The sequence below is a fragment of the Olea europaea genome, chromosome 16, assembly GCF_002742605.1.
Source record: "Olea europaea var. sylvestris chromosome 16, O_europaea_v1, whole genome shotgun sequence".
NCBI lineage: Eukaryota > Viridiplantae > Streptophyta > Magnoliopsida > Lamiales > Oleaceae > Olea > Olea europaea.
In genome coordinates, this window is record NC_036252.1 from 4,712,518 (window position 1) to 4,733,458 (window position 20,941).

The 20,941-nt window shown below is 33.4% G+C and overlaps 1 protein-coding gene and 1 long non-coding RNA gene across 11 annotated transcripts; one reads left to right on the forward strand and one right to left on the reverse strand.

Annotated features, from left to right (window-relative positions):
* The first annotated feature begins 6,378 nt into the window (after positions 1-6,378).
* On the forward strand, positions 6,379-10,490 carry LOC111411821 (protein indeterminate-domain 12-like). Of its 5 annotated transcripts, XM_023042443.1 has the most exons (5): positions 6,379-6,759; positions 6,934-7,040; positions 7,120-7,168; positions 7,288-7,629; positions 9,510-10,490. In XM_023042443.1, the coding sequence occupies exons 3-5, from the start codon at positions 7,131-7,133 to the stop codon at positions 10,225-10,227; spliced, it is 1,098 nt and encodes a 365-aa protein (XP_022898211.1). In that variant the 5' UTR covers positions 6,379-6,759; positions 6,934-7,040; positions 7,120-7,130; the 3' UTR covers positions 10,228-10,490. The 5 variants fall into 5 exon arrangements, with proteins under 5 accessions (XP_022898211.1, XP_022898209.1, XP_022898210.1 ...); XM_023042441.1 differs by lacking the exon at positions 7,120-7,168 and having other exon boundaries at positions 6,861-7,040; positions 7,233-7,629; XM_023042442.1 differs by lacking the exon at positions 7,120-7,168 and having other exon boundaries at positions 7,233-7,629.
* On the reverse strand, positions 10,144-19,739 carry LOC111411822. 6 transcript variants are annotated; one of them, XR_002705908.1, is made up of 4 exons: positions 19,440-19,739; positions 18,335-18,461; positions 14,257-14,437; positions 10,144-10,268 (listed from the first exon to the last, which is right to left on the reverse strand). It is a non-coding gene; the product is annotated as an uncharacterized LOC111411822 (long non-coding RNA). The 6 variants fall into 6 exon arrangements; XR_002705904.1 differs by having other exon boundaries at positions 14,257-14,459; XR_002705907.1 differs by having other exon boundaries at positions 10,160-10,237; positions 14,257-14,459.
* Between the last annotated feature and the right edge of the window lie 1,202 nt (positions 19,740-20,941).

The window sequence follows — 20,941 nt, forward strand, 5'->3', positions numbered from 1 at the left end:
CTCTAAAAACTTACTTTAAAAGTCATTTTATCAATAAAAAAATTGCTTATATTTTTAAGATTCAATTTCAAAAATCAGATAGAAAGTTTGTTTATACATAAATCATATATTAATTCAAATATTTAATATTAATAATAATATCACCAAAATTCATCGCAAACCCTAATTACTTTCCCCACGCCCACCCCCACGCCCACCCCCTCTCTCTCATACATTACAGAAGTCAATGACCCGTTCCCTACCATCGTCTTCATCGTCGGTAAATAGCATTAGGCACTGCGGGTTGGTTCTTTCGGGCGTTGCTTGAACTCGTAATGTTCGATTTTTTTGGCATCTAGTCCCCAGCTGTTGTCTTCATTCGATTCTTTGATTTTTGGATCTTATTTATGGTGTTTGGTTGGTGGTAGTTGTGACATTGGCATGGTGTTTGACATCCCGCTTTCAGTCTACATTTTCAGCTCGTTCTCTAATTTTTGGATATGAATATTGATGTTTGGTATTTGGTCGATGTTGGTTGAGGCGGCGAGGTGGTGGTGCTTTTGGCGATAGAGGTGAGTAGGCGGTGATGTTTTTAATGTTTTGTTGGTGATGGTTGTGATGTTGGCGCGGTGTTTGGTTCTTTCGGCATCTTGTTTATAGTCCCCTTCTTCATCCCATTCTCTGATTGTTGGATCTGATTTTTGGTATTTGGTTGGTGGTGGTTGTGATGTTGGCTGCAACGTGAGGTGGTGGTGTCGTTGGCGGTTGCGGTGATGATGTTAGTAGCTGTGGTGGTAGTGGCGTGGTGTTCTAGTCGTTGCAAAGTCGCGGCCTGATTGTGCGATAACATCATTCTGAATTTGATATTTTGGTGGTGTTTATATGGCGACAATGGTCCAGATGTTGGCTACAGCGGTGGATGGTGGTGATGTGGTAGGGATTTTGGTGGCGATCGTGGCAGTGGTGCGGTGGGTATGGATAGGATGGAAATAGGGTGGGGTGCATTATTGGGTTAATTTCACAAACGGTCACTGAACTTATAGAAAAATTACAAAACGGTCACTAAAGTTTAAAACTTTCAGTAACGGTCACTTAAATATTGTGACGCTTTCAAAAATGGTCACTGAAATTTAAAAAATTTTGAGCTACTTTTGCGACAATTTTTCGACCACTTCCGACCGCCGATACAACCGGATTTTGATACCGTTGAAAAACTTACAATGTCCTCTTCAATTGCAACAAAAAATCTCCCCCAAACTCCAAAGGATTTGACCGGAATAAATCCACAAAGTCGACTACTTGAAAAGGCAAAAAATTACCCAAATTTTGATACCGTTGGAAAGCCCACAATGTCCTCTTTAATTAGCTACCAAAATCTCCCCAAAACTCCAAAGGATTCGGCCGAAATAAACTCACAAATTTGGCATCCCAGATTCTCGCCTTTTTGGGATGGCGACTTTGCGGGTTTATTTCGGCCGAAACCTTTGGAGTTTGGGGGAGATTTTGGATGGTCATTGAAGAGAACATTGTGCGCTTTCCAACGGTATCAAAATCTGGTGGTCTTGGTGGTCGAAAGTCGCTGGAAAATTGCCGTAAAAGTCGCCCAAAAATCTGAAAATCTGGGCAGATTTTTTGGGGTGACTTTTGCGGTGATTTTTCAGTTGAATTCCTTGGTGTTACGGAGAGATTTTGAGTGGTAATTGAAGAGGACGTTGTGAGCTTTCCAACAGTATTAAAATTCGATGGTATCGGTGGTTGGAAGTAGCGGAAAAATTGTCGCAAATGTAACCAAAAAAACTAAAAAAGTATTTTTCAATTTCAGTGACCGTTTCAGAAACTCTTTGAACTTTAGTGACTGTTTTTGAAAGCGTCTCAATACTTAAGTGACCATTACTGAAAGTTTTAAATTTCAGTGATCATTTTTGTAATTTTTCTGTAAGTTCAGTGACCGTTTATGAAATTAACCCATTATTTGATTGATTGTAATCAATAAATTGGTTAATTTTGTGACCTAAACATTGTGATTGTGACTTACAACTTATTAAGTTGTGCTTGAGAAATATCTTGTAACTAATTAATTTGATAATTTGTGATCGTTAAATAAATTGTGACTTACAAAATTTGTGATTTGTAACCAATAAACAAATTGTAATTTATAAAAAAAAATTATTTGTGACCGAGTAATAATTTGAGCCCAGCATATGATAAAAAAATAAGTTGTGACTTTTAAATATGTAATTGTGACTTTAATATATTTAATTATAAAATATATTTTTAATTAATTATTTTATAAATAAATTTTAATTAATATTTAATTTTTAAAATTTTAAACCTTATTTCTTAATTTTAAAATGGATCATAATTAATCTCTCTTGAAATTTTCCTGAAATGAGCATTGGTACGTCACTTCTCTCCAACCACTGAAATCCAAGCAACCACTCAAATCCAAGCCCATACCTAAGGCCCAAGGTGCAAGATTGAGAAATAGCTACATGGACCTACTTTTTAATACACGCGAGCATATATACAAACTTACCATAATTTTTTTTTTAACAAAAATAATTTTATACAAATTAAACTTGTATTTATAGTCTTACTTAACAAAAATATTTCTGGGAAAATGCAGCCAATCCATATTCAATTGAACTGGTGAGTTGTCGGAAAGTTGAGATTTATTCTTCTAGTTATTTTACCGTCAAAATTTTGACAACTTGACATGTCATTTCTCATTAGCGAAGGAGAAGACGTCTTTCAAAAGTGATATCACTTGTAGTGTATTGTGTTGACATCTTCACGTTTGCTAACTTCGATATTCCTTTCTTCTACCTACTCAATGCCATAGAAAATAAAATTGAAATTTGTAGGTAAATCTTCTAAGAAATGTAGTGATTCATAGTAAAAAATGGCAACAAAATAAATTTTTTGATCCTATAAAAAATGGGCAAAATATGCATTTGAATAAAAGTTTAAAATAAATTTTAGAGTTCTGACAATTAATTGTAAACAACGAGAAGTATGTGCATTGTCACACTTGTTACCTTCCAAAGGTACCAAGAGAACGTGTGAGATGTAATTAAACGATGACCCAATAATAAATTCCCCAATGATCGGACAAGAGATGGTCATTTCACACGGTACGTCACATCCTACCGACAACTTCGGTAAGTTCAGAAAAGACAACTCGATTCAAAGTTAGAAGATTCACAATACTTGCACAGTTGCGCCTCTCATAGTTGATATTTGTTGTTTATGTTTAGCGACAAATTGTATAGAATGAAAAATAAGATTTTAAATAAAAAAGTTGGTGAAATATGCTGCCCTAAAATAATTACAAAAGAAACAAAAATATTGAATATAGTTATTTAAGTAAAAGTAGCGTTGTATATATTCAATCAAAAAGTGAGTAGATTCTTGAACATATGTGTACATAGGAACAAACGTAAGAATCAGAAAGAAATGATTAGAAGTCCCATCAACTATAAACTATTTTTTTATTAAATGAGCTGCTAAATTTGTCATAAATTTGTACTAAAACTACAAAGTATATTATCAAATAAGCATTGATCTAGATGTTCAAAAAAATTAAATAAATTTCTAAAGGTGAATAATAAGTTATTAAACCTCATAGCCTTATCTGAAAAGAGAAAAGAAGATGAATCTGAAATAAAGCTATTCTAAATGAAATCACATGGTAAAAGAAGAACATAGGATTCCAAGATTTTCAAGAGCCAATTTGAATCTATAAGATATACATCAATTGGCAAACTATGTATGGATGGGTCCTGATTTTTTGCATTCTAATGCTCATGCATTGTTCATATATGGTTGGTATATAATCAATTGCTTATTTGAATGTAAGACAATTATTTCTCATTTGGTAGATATACTACACATATTTTATAATATCGACGAAAAAAGTTCAATTATTGTTCACAAAACTATTTAATGAGTTTAGTTCAATATTGTGTACATTATACTAAAGTATGCACTTAAATTGTTAGATTATGAAATAGATGAAAATACATAAAAGTATTGACGATGGAAGATGGTGATTTTATAAAATCGCATCGGGCTATGCAATTAATTCAAAATTAAGTTGAAAACATAATCACCCTAATGGATTTCAAGTTATATCTTAATCCTTTTAAAGATGAATATCGAGAAGAATAAGCATGTCTGGAAGTGTTTAAGCACGATTTAACATATAAATAAATAAAAATGAATGATAAATAATTAGGTAATACTTATGGATCGTTTGAAATGATTGAATAAAGAGTAACTTAAATATTTATAAACATGAGCCACATAGAATGATGTAATGAGATTATGAATCCAAAGCCAAAACGTCATCCAAAGCAAATAAAAACTTTAAATCCCTCATCAATATATCATTATCGTTATCATCCTCTTCATCATCATCTTCTTCTCCGACAAGACAAAAAACAAAATAATTACAACTTTCTTGGTAAGAATTATAATTTAGCCCCCGTTTGATCCTCATTAAATTAAATTACATTACATTCTATTTTTCTCTCTCCTATTTTCAACCGCACAATTTTTCATAAAATAATATTACACGTAAATCGAAAATTTTTCCTTCTTTTTCAACTACTCATTTTTCTAAAAAATATTATTCCCTCCATTTTCATTTTCAGGTAATGGGGGTCAAACGGGGGTTTAATTACAAGTAAAATTTTGATGTGTTACCAAGAAAATTTCATAGTCAAACAGATAACTCAATCATGATAGAAAAGTAAGTATGAGCGCCTGATGATCATGTCTCTCACTTTGCCTTTAGCCTTTGAGGCTTTTTTGTGAATTGGGTGGGGATTTAATACCATATTTATTTGTAAAGCTTTTTGAGCTTCTGAATTTAGAAGTTGTTTGACAAAGTTCTCGATAAACTTTTTAATACTTTTAATAAAAGTTGATAAAATATCAATATGCGATTATAATTAATCATTGATTTTTATCTCAATTTTTTAGCAAATTTTTAAAATATTCCAAACAAGAGCTTATTGATAAACAATTTCTCCTTTAAATTTATCATTCTATTCAAATGAAGGGTCTTTTTAAAATTTGGGTGTTTTATAAGAGGAATGAAAGAAAAGACAGAAAGTGATGATAATGTCAGAACCTCCCAGTAATTTTTTTTATTTTATTTTGGTCGAAAATAAGTTGAAAGAAATAAATTATGAGTGATCCTTCCTAATTTTTGCTTAATTTAGAAACCCTACGCTACCCCCACTTGACTTCGCAGAATTCCTATCTTTTCTTTTGTGGGATTTCTTCATGATTTTGTATGCTCAAATAAATAAAAGCCCGTTGAATCAGCAACTTTAAAAATGTTAGAAAATAAATACATATATATTATTTAAATTTTACTTTTTAACACATCGTTTCACTAAGGGTCCGTTTGATTGTAAAGATAAAATTTGGGTAAAAAAAACGCATTTTAGAGAATTGAATTGTCTAGAAATTATTTTCCTGAAAATTGTAAATTATTGTATTTGATTGGTATAATTTTCCACGTGGAAAAATGTTGAAATAAAAGTTTTTTTTTAATGTTTGTTTGACTTTATTTTACATGAAAATTATCAATTAAAGAAATAGATTTTACTGGTATTATTGGGGATGAAATTTCTTTCTATTGCAAAAAAAAAAAAATTCAAAAAAATCATTTATCTTTTAATGTTCGTTTGATTTTATTTTACATAGAAAAAAAACCCTTTCCCACCATATAGGTGGGAAAATGAATTCCAAACAATCAAGAAAAACAGGCGCGTGATTAAGCACCATGGAATTCACTTTTCATGGAAATTCTTTGCAATCAAACACTCACAATTGGCCAACATGAAAATTAATTTCCATTTTTCATGAAAATGGATATCTATCAAACGGAGCATAAGATCGATTTCATTTTTCTATTAAAAAAAAAAGAAAAAGAAAAATAGAACCTCACATGTTAATGATTTCACCAATTATTAATAATGACACCGGAGCTCAAACTTCGAGTAGTCAAAAAACTTACTTTACAAAAAATAGAAATATTTTATTTAAATTAAAATTTAGTCAAATCTGCAACACAAGTCTGCCACTGAATCATCACTATCTGAGTACACTATTTTTATATATAATAACGTCATTCATAGTCGACTATTACAGTAATCATGATCTCATGTGACAACTTATTATTTGAAATATTAATTTTCTTTATCTCAAATAATAAATTAATGCTTTAAATAACAAATTATCACAATATGACCATTACAATCGCCAACTATAAAGAACATTATTCTCTTATATATTAGTAATTTTCCTTATAATACTATTTCACTTTAGTTCACATATATATGTAGATATACTTATATATATAGCCACAAAGGACAGGCTCATTAATTGGACAGTGAGGAGGTTTTAATAGGCAAATAAACCATCATACTGTCCGTTTCTTTCCATGCTTCTGATTGCATGGCAAGCTTGTAAACAGATTTCTAAATTCTATTCTCCAAATTCTGATACAAGCAATCCAAGGTTAAGATTTCTCTGAATTTCATCAATAATCATCACAGAATTTTTCCTTTGAAAATCTTGATTATCAGATTTTAGGGATTCCTTTAATCTGCCTGAATTACCCAGCACCCCCACAGCCACTGCTTCGCTGTACTAGCAATTTCTTACTGTTTTCTTCCACCTGTTGTCCGTAGTTTGAGGGACTTAAAGGTGTTTGTTACAAGGGTTTTAAAGCTTATCGTAAAAAAACAAAGAAATCAGTAGTAGGTGGGTTTTTTTTTTTTTTTGGCTGTTTTTCTCTCTTCGATTCTTCTTCTTCTTCATCATCATCCGGATTCGTTTTTTATTCTTCTCTTTTTTGTGCTCAGAAGCCATGTTTCCTGCTGTTATGTCCAATTCAAACTCTCTTTCTGAAGAAGCTAGTGTTTCTTCTGGTCCTAGGGTTCATGAATTTGGCTGCAGCTTCAATCCAATGATACAAACACAATCCATGTCGACACAGCAGCCACAGAAAATCAAGAAGAAGAGAAACCTCCCTGGAAATCCTGGTATAAGTTTATTAATCATTTCATAAGATTTAAAACTGAGTTTTATAACTCCGATTTGCTAAAGATCTGGTTCTTTCAGATCTCTAAGTGATGAAAAGGGTTTATGTAGCTGATCCTAAATTTACCGGGTACGAGGCTTAGTTTTCTTGATTTAAATTTAATTAATTATGTTTTATATGTTGAAAATTTCAGACCCTGATGCTGAAGTGATTGCATTATCCCCAAAAACCCTTTTGGCTACAAACAGATTTGTTTGTGAGATTTGCAGCAGGGGTTTTCAGAGAGATCAGAATCTTCAGCTTCACAGAAGAGGCCACAGTCTTCCATGGAAACTTAAACAAAGAGACTGCAAAGAAAACAAGAAGAGGGTTTATGTGTGTCCTGAACCTACATGTGTTCATAGCCACCCCTCAAGGGCTCTTGGCGACCTTACAGGAATTAAGAAACATTACTGCAGAAAACATGGGGAGAAGAAATGGAAATGTGAAAAATGTTCAAAGATTTATGCTGTTCAATCAGATTGGAAAGCACACTCAAAAACCTGTGGAACAAGAGAATACAGATGTGACTGTGGAACCCTCTTCTCCAGGTAAGAATCCTTTTGGCGTTTTTTTATTTTAAAATTTTCATTTTCATTTTTTTTTTATTTCATCATGATTTGTCCTTTTTTTATCTTCGGGTTCCCAATTTTCCTTTGTCCACTAATTATCTGGAACTCTGATAAGACTTGTACTGGATTCTTGTTTTTATCTTTGAACTTGAGTGGGCACTTTCATGTCTCTTAAGCAACAATAAATATGGGGTCGATTAGATGAACTTTTTTGTCACTTAACCATATTGTTATAAGGAGACTTGGGACCGGCTATGACAAACATAGGCGAAGTCGCAAACAGACTCAAAGCAGTATGGGTGAAAACTGATTACGGTATATTCAATCATGAATACAAGACAAATTTCAAAGAAAAGAGCAAGAAGATAGACAATGTGCTTTATACCAATTTTCAATGTCATAAAATCTATTAGTTAATATTCTTAAATTGCCGGTTTTATGTCAATATTTAGGAAGTGTTAAGTTTAAACCATTTCCATGCAAGGGTTCCTGTTTATCCTTTTTGAACTTTTGCCAGTTGCTAGTACAATTGGTCAGGGAACAAAGGTCCCAAAAACAATGATGAATTTCTACTCTTAAGTCAATAAGTGAGATTATAGAATCTTGAATACTTAGCCCTTGTTTCACGGTTATTATTTGGAAATTCTCTCTCTCTCCCTCTCTTTTTTTTTTTTACATGACTTTTGCTACGTACAGTCCCCTCGTAAGACGAGGGTCCACACTCTTTTTATTGGGCATGCCCCCCTCGGGTGAAGGTGTGGAGTAAAAATAGCAATTTTTTTTTTACATACTCATTTTTAATTACACATTCAAGCAATAAAATATTCTATATATAAATTTAAAATTTTTTTCTACTTTTAACTGCATATTCTTCTAAGAATCAACATTTAAAATATTATTTTTCTCAAATAATGAACTTAGTTCGGAATCCCATGAGTGGGGTGGCATGAAGTGGTGGGCTCATTTTTTACTGGCAAAGGCTGTGAAAAATATTCTGAACACATATTGTCATCATAACAGTGGTAGTGTAAAGTTGTTTTCTTTCTTTGCTTCTTATCTTCACCAATAGTATGCAATTGAAGATTTTTTGAGGTGTCCTTGCACACACACATGTATGAGAAGACGCCAATTCCTTGAAACTTTTAGACATTATCAGTGCCATGTCTGTCTCTCATTTTTGCATGAATGAGCATTAGTCAACTATCCTCATCTCTCTCTCACACACATATACCCAAAATCAAGCACTTTGTACAATTATGAGCTACAAAGATAAGCTTTATTAAGACCTTTTAATCTGTCTGTGGTATCCCAACAATATTTTTCTAATATTCTTGTAACAGTACTGTAAAATGAAATCAACAAGAATTTCTAATATGGTTATGTAAGGAGCTAGTAACAATAGAGCAATCCTCGAGTTTCAATGAAGCTTTATTTTGCAGTACCTTTGGAAGAGGTACATAGCAATGTCTCTTTCAAATTTCGTCTACAAGCATAACATATTTGATATGCAGAATTTGAACATAACTTGTTTTTGAAAATCAATTTTCTTCCAAATCATCATAGCTTTATCTTATTTTTTAACAACAAATTCTGAAAAAAAGAAAAAAAAAAAAAATCAATTTTCACTTGAGAAAATCTCTACTACAAAGAAATCCTACTGTCTGTCTTGTTTAGCACTGAACATTTAGTTCTGCGTACCAAATGCATGTAAAAGAAATCACGGGAGACCATTTGAGAGGGATCAAAGAATCTTATATTTTCACGCTCGTTAATCACTCAACATATATTCCATTTTGTCTGTTGTTCTCTTTATGATATTTTGTTTGTTGGTGAATTGGCAAATCTATTGTGTTCTGCAGGAAGGATAGCTTCATAACCCACAGAGCATTTTGTGATGCTTTAGCAGAAGAAACTGCTAGACTCTCTGCAGCCAACTCAATCTTGGCCTCCGGACAAAACCCTAATAATGAACAACAGCCACCGCGCACGGCGGCGACGTTCCATTTCAACCACCAAAACCCTTCTTCTCTCTTCTCCTTCTCTGCCCAACCGCGCCACTTCCCAAACCCACCACCCCAAATCACCGCCCTCCTTCACCCCACCTGCGACCCACCCCAAAACCATTACCCCAATAACAATGTCCAAATTAAACCTGAATCCATCCACATTCCCCTCTCTTCACCATTTTACCAAGATCCACTGCACAAGGGACTGATGACGTCACCCTTCCATGGTCTCCAAGTCAGCACCGGCGGAGCACCGCTCTCGGCCACCGCACTCCTCCAGAAAGCAGCAACTGTAGCTACAGTACATTCTGTAGGTCAAGTGAGCTCCACCATGGCCCAGCTGGATATGGGTCACATGAACACCACCGACGGGGGGTTCCCGGCGGGGAACATTGTCACGTGGCAGGAGACAGACCGCTTCACCAGGGATTTTCTTGGGCTGAAAGGTAATCACTGTGGTGGTGGCAGCAATAATGGCAGCTCGGGGGACCTGCTATCCTACGCCGGGGGTGTAGAATACCCTACATATGATCGTGAACACTCACTATTGAAGCATCAGGGAGGATTTTGATTTGCTGAAACTGCATCAGAAGGTGAACTGTTGAAGCTACACTGCATTACAGAGGGCTAATTCAGATGCTAAGAACATGAAGATTTCTATTTCCATTAATTTCCACTTTTTGATTTAAATATTAGACTGTATTTTATTCTCATAATTGCTTGTTTTCAAGTTTATTAAAGTGCCTTTTGGGTTATAATGATGCAAGACTTTGAGATGTTATCATTGCAGAATTTGCCTTACAAAGCTAATGAGTATCTGAATTTTGTCTTTCATTTAACTTTAGGAAGCTTTCTTGATGTTTGGATGTTTGATTTACTTAAAAATAAGCCAAATTTATCTTTAAATTGCTTACTTTCGGTACATAATTTTAAAACTACTTTTTAAGGATAATAATCACTTTTAAAAGTATGCTGTTTTAGTAGCATACAAAGTGGTAAACAGTACAAAGCAAAGAGGGTAAAAGAGTTGATTGCATTTGAAAACTTGCGAAAAGTAGGAAATGATGGAACTTCAATTTGATTACGATAGACTTAAGCAAGAGGAAAAATTCATCCGAAAAATTAATTAGCTTTTATATATGATTTTTTTTTCACAATTTCTAATTAATATCGTATCAATCTTACGCGAGACTCCCTCCAACACCCTACATCAAATTTCATATCTGGTTCAGCTTAAAAAAATTACTAAAATTTAAATTAAAATCAACAATTAATTTTAAATACACATTTAGGGAGTGTTTATGCCCCATTATTTGGAGTAAATTACCCAAATGGTCACCGAACTTTGTAAAAAAATTTCACTGGATCATTGAATTTTAAAAATTATCATTGAACTTTGCAAAAGATTTCCACGGAATCACTAAACTTTAAAAATCACCCCATTCATCACCGAACTTTGCAAAAAGTTTCCACGAAATCACTAAACTTTAAAAATCACCCAATTTATCACCAAACTTTACAAAAGGTTTTCATAGGATCACCGAACTTTGCAAAAGATTTCCTAGAGGTCACTAAATTTAGTGACCCCTGAAAAACCTTTTGCAAAGTTCCGTGACAAATTAAGTGATTTTTAAAGTTTAGTAATCTCGTGAAAACTTTTTACGAAGTTCGATAATGAATTGGATAATTTTTAAAGTTCAGTAGCCCTGTAAAAACCTTTTACAAAATTCAGTGACTATTTGGATAATTTACTCCCCATTATTTGTGAATAATGTATTATGGAATAGTGATGTTAAAATGTATGGTTAATAAAGAATGAATTTTTTTATTTATTTACGTGTAATATTATTTTAATGAAAAATATGTGATTCAAAACGAGTACCGTAAAAAGAATAATGTAATATTATGGTAGACAAACATAGCCTTCATAGAATCCATAACTTTTTAATTACATATTTCATCAACTTTGACCAAAATCTACTGTCAGATTATTTTTTAACTAAACCAAATCGAGTAATAGTCTAGTCTACTTAGACAGGCAAAGGTTGGAATAACAAAATAATAATAATAATACATAAATATCTTAGAAATAAAATTTATTTTATTATTTGTGATGAAACAACATACCATGGCGTACTTTAACATGAATCACTTTTTCTTAAAAGACAAATGAGAACACTCGTAGGATATAAAATTCTCAAAGTGTCAATTGTAACTCCGGTCGATCATGCAGTGTATACCAACTTAACTTACCAAACACGTTTGTTCGGTCATTTAAGATATTTGAAATAATATAAGCTCACTTCACTCTCTATTTTGAAAAACTAGAGATTCTTTCTCATCCCCTTAATATTTTTTTGGAAGTACTAAGAAAAGTAAAATGATTTGATAAACCCAATGCCATATAGCCTTTTCTAAAGGGGTTAAGAGGCTGTAAAAATCCTGCTATAAGCGTGAGTTTAAAGGTAACTAGGTTGATGCTGTATGTGTTTTTGTGCAAGAGTTAGTGGTGGTCCGGGAACTTCGTGTGGTACAAAGACCCCCAAAAGGAAAAGAGAGACAATTAAAGATAAAAGATGATTGAAAAATGTCAACGGTTATGAAAAAAGATGCCCAATTTATTTCAAAGTTTAGAATTTACCATTCTAAGTCTCCTTTTCCAGGAGTCATTCATAATAATCTTCACAATTTATAATTAAGGCCCTTCCGGTCGTAACCCAATCCACAAACGGTACAGGACACGTTCATTTTAAAGTTCACGCTAGCAAAGCAGGAAGAAATCTCTTGAATCTCGAACAACTTAAACTTTCACATATATTGGTTCAACATTAACACAAACTGAAGTCGTTTCACTCCAACTTGCAGATGTTCATGCAACTCGACAATAGTATAATATCAAAATATCGTTATGTAAGAGTTGGTTAATCATATACAAAGCAAAAGTGAAGAATGCATATTCAACATTCTGGAGAAAGGAAGGGAATCATATTCCAAAGCAGAGAATAAGCACATTAGTCTTAAGTATATTCAGCATCTCAAAATTAAGAAAAGGTGAGAATTAAGATTGGACCAAAGAATAAAAATTTTGGGATGTTTAAGTATATCCAAGCTTTTAGAAAGTAGTATATGTAAGTTGCAGGCCTAAGGTACAAATACATACCATTTGCCTAGCAGAAAATACTGCCTCTTTCTATCTTGCTCTGCCAGCACGACCAGACAAACAAAAAGCTTCTATTCTATTCCTCTCCCCCACCCCTCTCTCTAAAAGACTTGAATATGTCATATTTCATCAGGGAATCTCATTTTTAAGAACCTATCTTTTATTCATTCCAAAGCAAACAATTACTAAACCTTCTTTCTTATGCTTTTATCCCTTTTCCCCTGCTGCTGCAAATCCCAATGTAAGTTGATACTCTTATTTTTCCAGAAAAACCTTGAGTATCACTACAGCAATGGATAAAGGGAAAGCCAAATATTCAAGGCCAATTTTAACATAATACTGGTTAGGCCAACCCTCCCATTAAAAAAAAAAAAGAAAAGAAAAAGAAACAGTTAAAGATAGATGCATATTCTCGTAGCTTTTCAGATTCTTAAAAGTTATCTACGAATAAAGCAAATTCGGAAACTAATTATCTGAAAATCAATAGCAATAGAATTAAAAGTATTCTGAAGCTAAAATCAATAGTTTCCGAAAAAATTGTACACTAAGGAGACGCATCATTGGCTGAGATCACAAAGAGCATTTTGCAAATAAGTAGGAAGTAAAATTACTAAAATGAATTCTAAAGCATCAAATACCTCAGGTTAGGAGGGATTGAGATACATAATTTAACCAGATTGAAAAATGCAGGGATTTTGCAGAAATATGAACAATTGTAGCTCATGAAAAGATCATTCTAAAATTAACAGGCCATTAGGAGAGATGCGCTAGCATTGCTAACCAATAATGTCAAACTTCTTGGTTGAGTTGCAAATATTGGCGTAAAATTTGGTACAAACGAAATTAATGGATATCTCATGAGACAAGACCTTAAATTACTAATTGGTCCACGTATGTAAGCATCACAACTTTTCAATAAACTCTACTCTCTCTCTCATGCTTGATTGTCAACATGAAGACATTATTGACCAAATTATTGATAAACTTTAAACTCTCTTTATCTTTACATCAACATCAAATATTAAGGGCTGAAGTTTGTCAGTATTGTTCTTTAATCTCATCATAACAGCTTTTCTCCAGTCCACTAACCTTTTATTGCTCCGTTGACAATCTCATTTACAAACCAGTGGAAGGTTTCAAAATTTTGAGGGACACAACAGTTTAGAGCTAAAAACTGAAAATCTAATATCTTTCATTTGGGTAAGAGTGTAATGCATGAAGTCCTTTTCCATTGACTGTCAAGATCAATAGAGACATCAAGCAACTTGTCGATTTCAATTTAAATCTAGGCTATTTTGATTTTTAGAACATACATCTTTAGGACATTTCTGTTGTGTTGAATTTCAAGTTGCACGCGTTAATAACTGAATCTAAACAACAAGAAATAAAATGGCCAATCTTATGTGGAGCTTATATTCTAGATTGCAGCGGAGGACTCACTTGTATAATTTGAAACCGAGAAAGAAGATCCTCCACTGTCAATTTAATTCAATTTGCAGTTCTGAGACTAGAAGCTATGTGTTGAGGGAAAATTCAGTGTCAGCGTCTCATCCAGCCAATGGTTTTGGCCCCACCAAAATTAATTCCCAGAAACTGATCCAAAATCTTCTTGAATGCATGCCTATAAAAAATATTCTGTTTTACTGTCATAAGGAGAAGCGCTTTAGTCCACCAAAACATCCTTTAAAGATGAGAACAAATTTTGTGTGCTTCTGATATTCAAAGAAGATATATCCATATAAAAGGATGAACATGGAATAAAGATGCATATGCAGGCCAAATTGCACAAAGTGTCACCCATCACCAAAATACAAAAAGGAAAGGAAACGAAAAATGTAAGAACTCAAGATGTCACGTCAGGATAAGAAATTAATGTGAGCAAAATGTGTATATATAAATCACAATCAACTTATTCAAAATGTTAAGCATGTAAATATAAAGTAACAAGAATATATTGATGAGGATTGCTAGTTGCTACATAACAGCATCCATCAAAGTAACAAAATTCTGATACCGCAGAAACGTCCAAACATTGTTCACATGGTGGCATTTTCAGATCTCAATACCATCAAGTGGACGAGGGACCACGTTATTAGCACTAGAGGTATCAACTTCGGCGCTTTTAGCACAAGCAGAAAAAGTAATGTTGTGAGCATAGATCATATGACGTAACAGGTAAACATAATGAGGATATCATAAATGAGTGTATGTTCAACTCCAAAGAGCTTTATTCTGTAATATCTGAGATCGCATCTTAAGTTTATACTTGTAACATAACATCATGGACTGAATCTAAGTAACTACCTTCATTGACTAGATAATAAATGTGCTCTGCATGATGGGCGAAGGGTGGTTGCAACTGGTATAAAATGGAATCCAATATTGAAGGTAACGGTTTTTCTATCTCTTCACTATTCTGACATTCAAATCCTAATGGATATCTAAACAGCAGTCATTGTGTGATCTCTGGAATTATGGTGTACAAGGAACATCAAAGTATATCCCTAATTTAGTCCCTAACCAGTGGAAAACACTCGAAGGAAAACAGATATACAAAATATATAAAAAAAGAACTCAGAAACATTATCAACCCCCCTCCCCCAGCCACCATGATGATTAAAAATAACAAAAAGGAATGGTTGAACAAGAAATGGAAAAATAATGAGATACCTGGCATGCACACAACACTTTCCCATTCAGAAGAGTGTACATGTCATAAAAATGGTTATATAACATTTCTGTTAGAACTGATTCCAGGAAAGGTCATACAAAAACAACAGATTTAGAAACCAATAAGATATCCTACTCTTCACAGGGAACAAAAGAAACCACTCAGAAAGTAAATTGACATGCATGTATCTTCGTCGTTTGATCAATCTCCCCAATTTTCAGGTAAGAATTTCCGTTTAACTTTTGAAGGGTGAGAACGAAAGGCAAGAAAAAGAAAACAGCAGTTTTACCCTGCAATGAATTAATAAAAATCTGGGTAGCATATATAACTGGTGCTGGGGAAAGAGAAGACATGAGCAGCCCCTCACCAGCACCCAAAGCATATTATAGAGAAGCATCTCATGAATACAGCAGGTGAGTTGAACAAACAAACAAAACGATTTGGGGCCAAAAGTGGGGATGATAAAAACAGAACAGAAGAAAACAAAAGAGTGAACTTCTCCAATTTTGTCTGATATTCCAGAAGATCAAGCATTTAACTGACTTGAGAAGAAAAGTCGTTTGTTTACATATTACTCATTATTAATGCCCTGCTGATAACAACATCATCTTCAGTATTGTTTCTAACTGGTATTATCCTTGCACATTAGAGCTCAGTGAAAATTACTTGGCAGCAAGATGGTCAAATGACACCAAATTTAGCATATAACCCAGGAAAGAATATATTTCTGTCATCAATGTCTTTCTCCAGATACAAGAGATAGGAGTTTCTTATCATCTCAAACCTAAAATTTTCAAATTTAGACATGATCAATTGTTTTCATTCTAAACTTATACAGAATTCTAGCTAACACTCCCTCAATATTTCTTTCCCACATTTACCAAGTGTGCATTCTGCACATTAAACTAACTGATTCATGCTCTGCAAATGGAATAAAATAGTTTGTCGATGTTACAACATGTGGAGAGGATTATGAAAAGGAAATATGATGCAGGAAAATTTAGTAAAGCCAAGCCGATTCAACCATAAAATTTGGGAAAGTGCCATGTTGATTTATCAAAAATTATATTTTCTTGTGACCGCCAAAATCTCTTTTACCCAATATTCTTCCATAAAATTTTTCCTTGCAAAGTAAAATAGCCATCATTATTATAACTAATTAATATTGGATAAATGGATACTCGTCTCTTCTAAACAGGATAGTGCCACATTAATTTACAATTACTATCAATCAAATATATCTTCAACACCTTAATCCACATTAATTTAAATTCTACATAACGTTAAATATTACAAAGAACAAGTACTATGACAGCTCCTAAGCTGCTATTTGTCTATCCATCTTCAGCAGCATAATGACCTAATTTTATGCATTCTTGTGCCTGCTCAAACTCCACAGTGATGATCTCCAACAAATTTACCTTAAAGTTGATCCATGACATTCTTAGTTCAAAGTTGCTGTCAAATTCCTATCGAGTATTGACGAACAAAGCATTATGAAAATGAAGATTCGGTCAAAAACACTCCAAGCGCTATTTCTCCATACTTGAATTCAATTGCACATATATGCTACATGGCAGAAGTTCTGAAGGACAGGAAAATATTCATTGTTATGTTAAACAATATCCTTCAAATATAACAAGTATTACGCTGTCATTACATTCTGTCTTCGAGCCTAGATCCTACCTTAGCACTTAGCAACACAACATAATGCATAATGCAACAGTATCGTCACTGCATCAAGAGACATACTCCAACAGGATATCTAATCATAACAGTTAACATAATTCATGAAGAACAATAAGTGATGGCAAGAAAGCCATGGAAGTTGTGGACAAATATTCAAAGACAATACTGGTATGAAATGAGAGATGATTTTCTCAAAAAAGATGAACTTTTAAGGCAGGAGAAAATATTATTTGTAGAACCTTCAGAAGCTGTAAATTATACAAAAAACTTTACCAGCTCTGGGAATAACTAAAGTGTCACCTGCAGGAAGAATAACCTTCTGCCTTGAATAGATACAAAGATCTGGTTTTTCTTAAATGCAATAGTGGGGACAAAGTTTTATTGAGCACGAAGAACTTGAGAGAACCAGAGAGAACTTGGATAATGAAATGACAGGAAAACATGAAAAAAAGTGATAGGAAACCAAGCTTGGAATGCAGGGATAACAAAAAGCTCATGAATAGGAAATAAGACGGTTCTCTCCTACTGAACTAATCAAATCGCTATTTTTTGCTGTCTTGATAGTAATCAAGTTTCCCTGGTTCTTCAGAAGGGAAACCATCAAATTCATGTTGTATTTTGCATATAAAAAGGCCTGAAAGAAATATTCACCTCTTTCTCAAGTAATTATATTTTAACTCGTTTAAATTTCCATTAGCACCAGTAGTTTGATAAGATACCTTAAACTATAGAAAATAAAGCTGACGTAAACCTCAAAGGGTCCACTTCAAATAATGTACAGTCAACTAGAAACTCTTGAGTTATCATTCCAGTGGAAATAGACTTTCATTTGCATGCAGAAATCCATCCGTCACCAAGCAGAATTCTCAAATAATTTCCCCCAATAAGAAATCATATGCAGACACTGATACAGAGACAATCAATGCAATTAATGAAAGCTTCATGATAATAATGCCATATTAGTCTCTGGAATTGCACATTTACTTGCCAGTCAACAAGAATGCCATAATGAACGTGTCAGTCTATTCATCATCAAGCAGAACGGAATCTTCAGACCACCTCCCCATCCAAAAAAAAGGATATGCACCCACATAGAGGAAAACAAATTAGCTATTAATGCAAGCTAATGTGCTAAATTATTGTATGAAATGTCAATACCTTGTTTTAATCCTGCAACAGCGCATAAAAAGTTGTGGTCTCGATTGTGGTGTGTGCTCGATCTAGCTTGACCATTGTTCATCCACAAATAGATAGAAGCCGGTGCTTTACGCTTCAAAGATGCAGGCTGCACAAGTAAACAAATTAATTTAAGAGCTAAGCTACAAAGTAAAACAAAATATGCATAGTTGTCAATGCTGAGCCGAAGAATATATGAGGAAAGAAAATTAGCTAAGAATAATCTTAAAATACTCGCTAATAATTTATCTGGCACGTCCCCACGGAGCCTTCCACCAGTTCATGCTTCCACAATCATAATTCCAACAGTGATTTTACACACCGACTAACACTACAGAACCTGTCATAGGACATACTGTGCTAATAATCAAAATATGGTGCATGTTTGGAATCACTTATAACATGTACCAACATCTTTAAGCCCAAAAAGCAAATATAATGTATTTGACAAATTTCATTTTATAACAACGGACAGGAGCATTTGACGAATCTACATTTACACTAGCTGGATCTATCAAAGTTGTACGTGTGGAAACTAAACATATGAATCACCTACATTTTCTAAAAGGAATGAGAAAAACCAATAATTCTTTATATTTGCATCTGTGATATTAATTTTAAAATCCATACAATTTAGCTGTTAAGTGTCTAATTTCAAAATTCAAATTCCATCCTCTTTCTCGCAGTCTTTTGCATCTTCTCACTTCGGCACTTCCTTACTTGAGTTACAAATCATTCCAACTAATCCTTAAAGGCTAATAAGTTGATTTACATTTGACGCTCTGTTGAACAAAACTACCAAAGATGATCGATAATGAATGCGATACATATGTATAGACGAAATATAATATGGATTCATCCAAACTTAGATGAATTGTGTTCAAAATTCACATTTTCTGTCTTTATTTCACTATACATGAAAAGAAATACCAGCAACTAGTCTTCACCATCGTTCCAGGCTTCGATTTCGAGAAGGCAATCCAAATTTCACATTCCAGAGGAGAATGGCAGCTGATATAAGTTTAAGAATTGTGGCATTTGCACTGAACAAGTGATTGAGAAATGGGTGTGGGAATAGAATTGTTACCTGGTGAATAATTGGGAGAATGGAAACTCAATGAACAGGCGAATTTGCAGAGGCTTTTCCGTGCCTTTTCACGCCGCGGGAGGAGATAAGATTGACTGTTGAAGCGCCAATTCTGCATTTTGATTCCTCCTTTCAAATGGTTTTCAGTTTTCCTCGTGGCCGTCACATAGCGTATTCGGTCCGGATTCACGGGAATGGTAAAAAACCGATTCTGTAGAGGGATGGCATAATGTCCGTCCTTGTCCGATCCTCCCGTAGTCCCCTTAGGAAAATTGGAGCTGACCGGGGAGATTTTTTTAGGGGAAATGAGTTGGAAAGGACACACCTAATAGACTTTTTGTGGCCTTTGACCAAAATTATAAAAATAAAAGAAATTTTAATTATTTTTAAATGTTAAAAGACTTTTTTACCCTTAACTTGTAAAACAAAAATGAAGAAGAGATTAGAGTTTTTTCCTAAATTTGCTGAAGTCGTGACTTGAACTTTGGATGGAAAGAAAATATTTTAACTTCACAACCATTATGGCAAGTGATGGTCCTTTGTTTTTTGTGAACAAAATATATATATTACATTTCAAAATATTGTTTCATTTTCACTTCAAATATAAAATTAAATTTTAAAAATAACCCACCGATTGAACCATTGACCCGGTGATTTTTTTCGAGTAGATTATCGGGTTGGCTCTAATATCTATACATTCATGTTCTAACACACACAACATTCTCTTCCTTCGAATTCAAAAAATCTTCCCCTTCAAAACTATCTTCTTATTAGAATTCGAACTCTTCTTTTTAAATTTAAGGTCATCTCTTCTTCGTAATAGATCTCTGATGCACCCAAAGTTTTAACATTGTCCATAACTTAGCAACTAATTGAAAACAATTATTGAGTCATTTATTCATTAGACACCTATTATAACACGTGAAATTTTTTAAAATAAATTTTATCGTTATATTTTGAAAAAAAAATGGACAAAAAATATTTTTTAAATTTCTATCTTATTTAGAATCCAATAATTAGATTTTAATAAAAAGCGATGTAGTATATCGATATTGGACTCATTTTAAAGTTTGTAATTAATAAGAACTGTTCGACTAAAAAAAGTGGATTTGGATAAGTCAGCACCAAGGTATTTGCAGTTTGAAGAAATCGTAAAATTTAACTTATCAACTTAATAAAAATGTGGAATGGAAATGAACTGACACTATTTCACTGATTTGCATAACGACATTGAAATCGTTCCTGAAATATAAAACGACTTCGATATCGTTTCAACATCGAATACACTCTGCTTGACTGATTTGTATAACGACGTTGAACTCGTTCCTGAAATACAAAAAACAATGTATATGTCGTTTCGATATCAAACACACATAGGTGCACGCTATGGAATAAGTAAACAACGTTATGTCGTTTCAATTCAATTTTCGACGAGAATGATATCGTTCATATTCAATCGTAACTATAATATCATATATATCGTTTTAGGAGTGGTTACACTA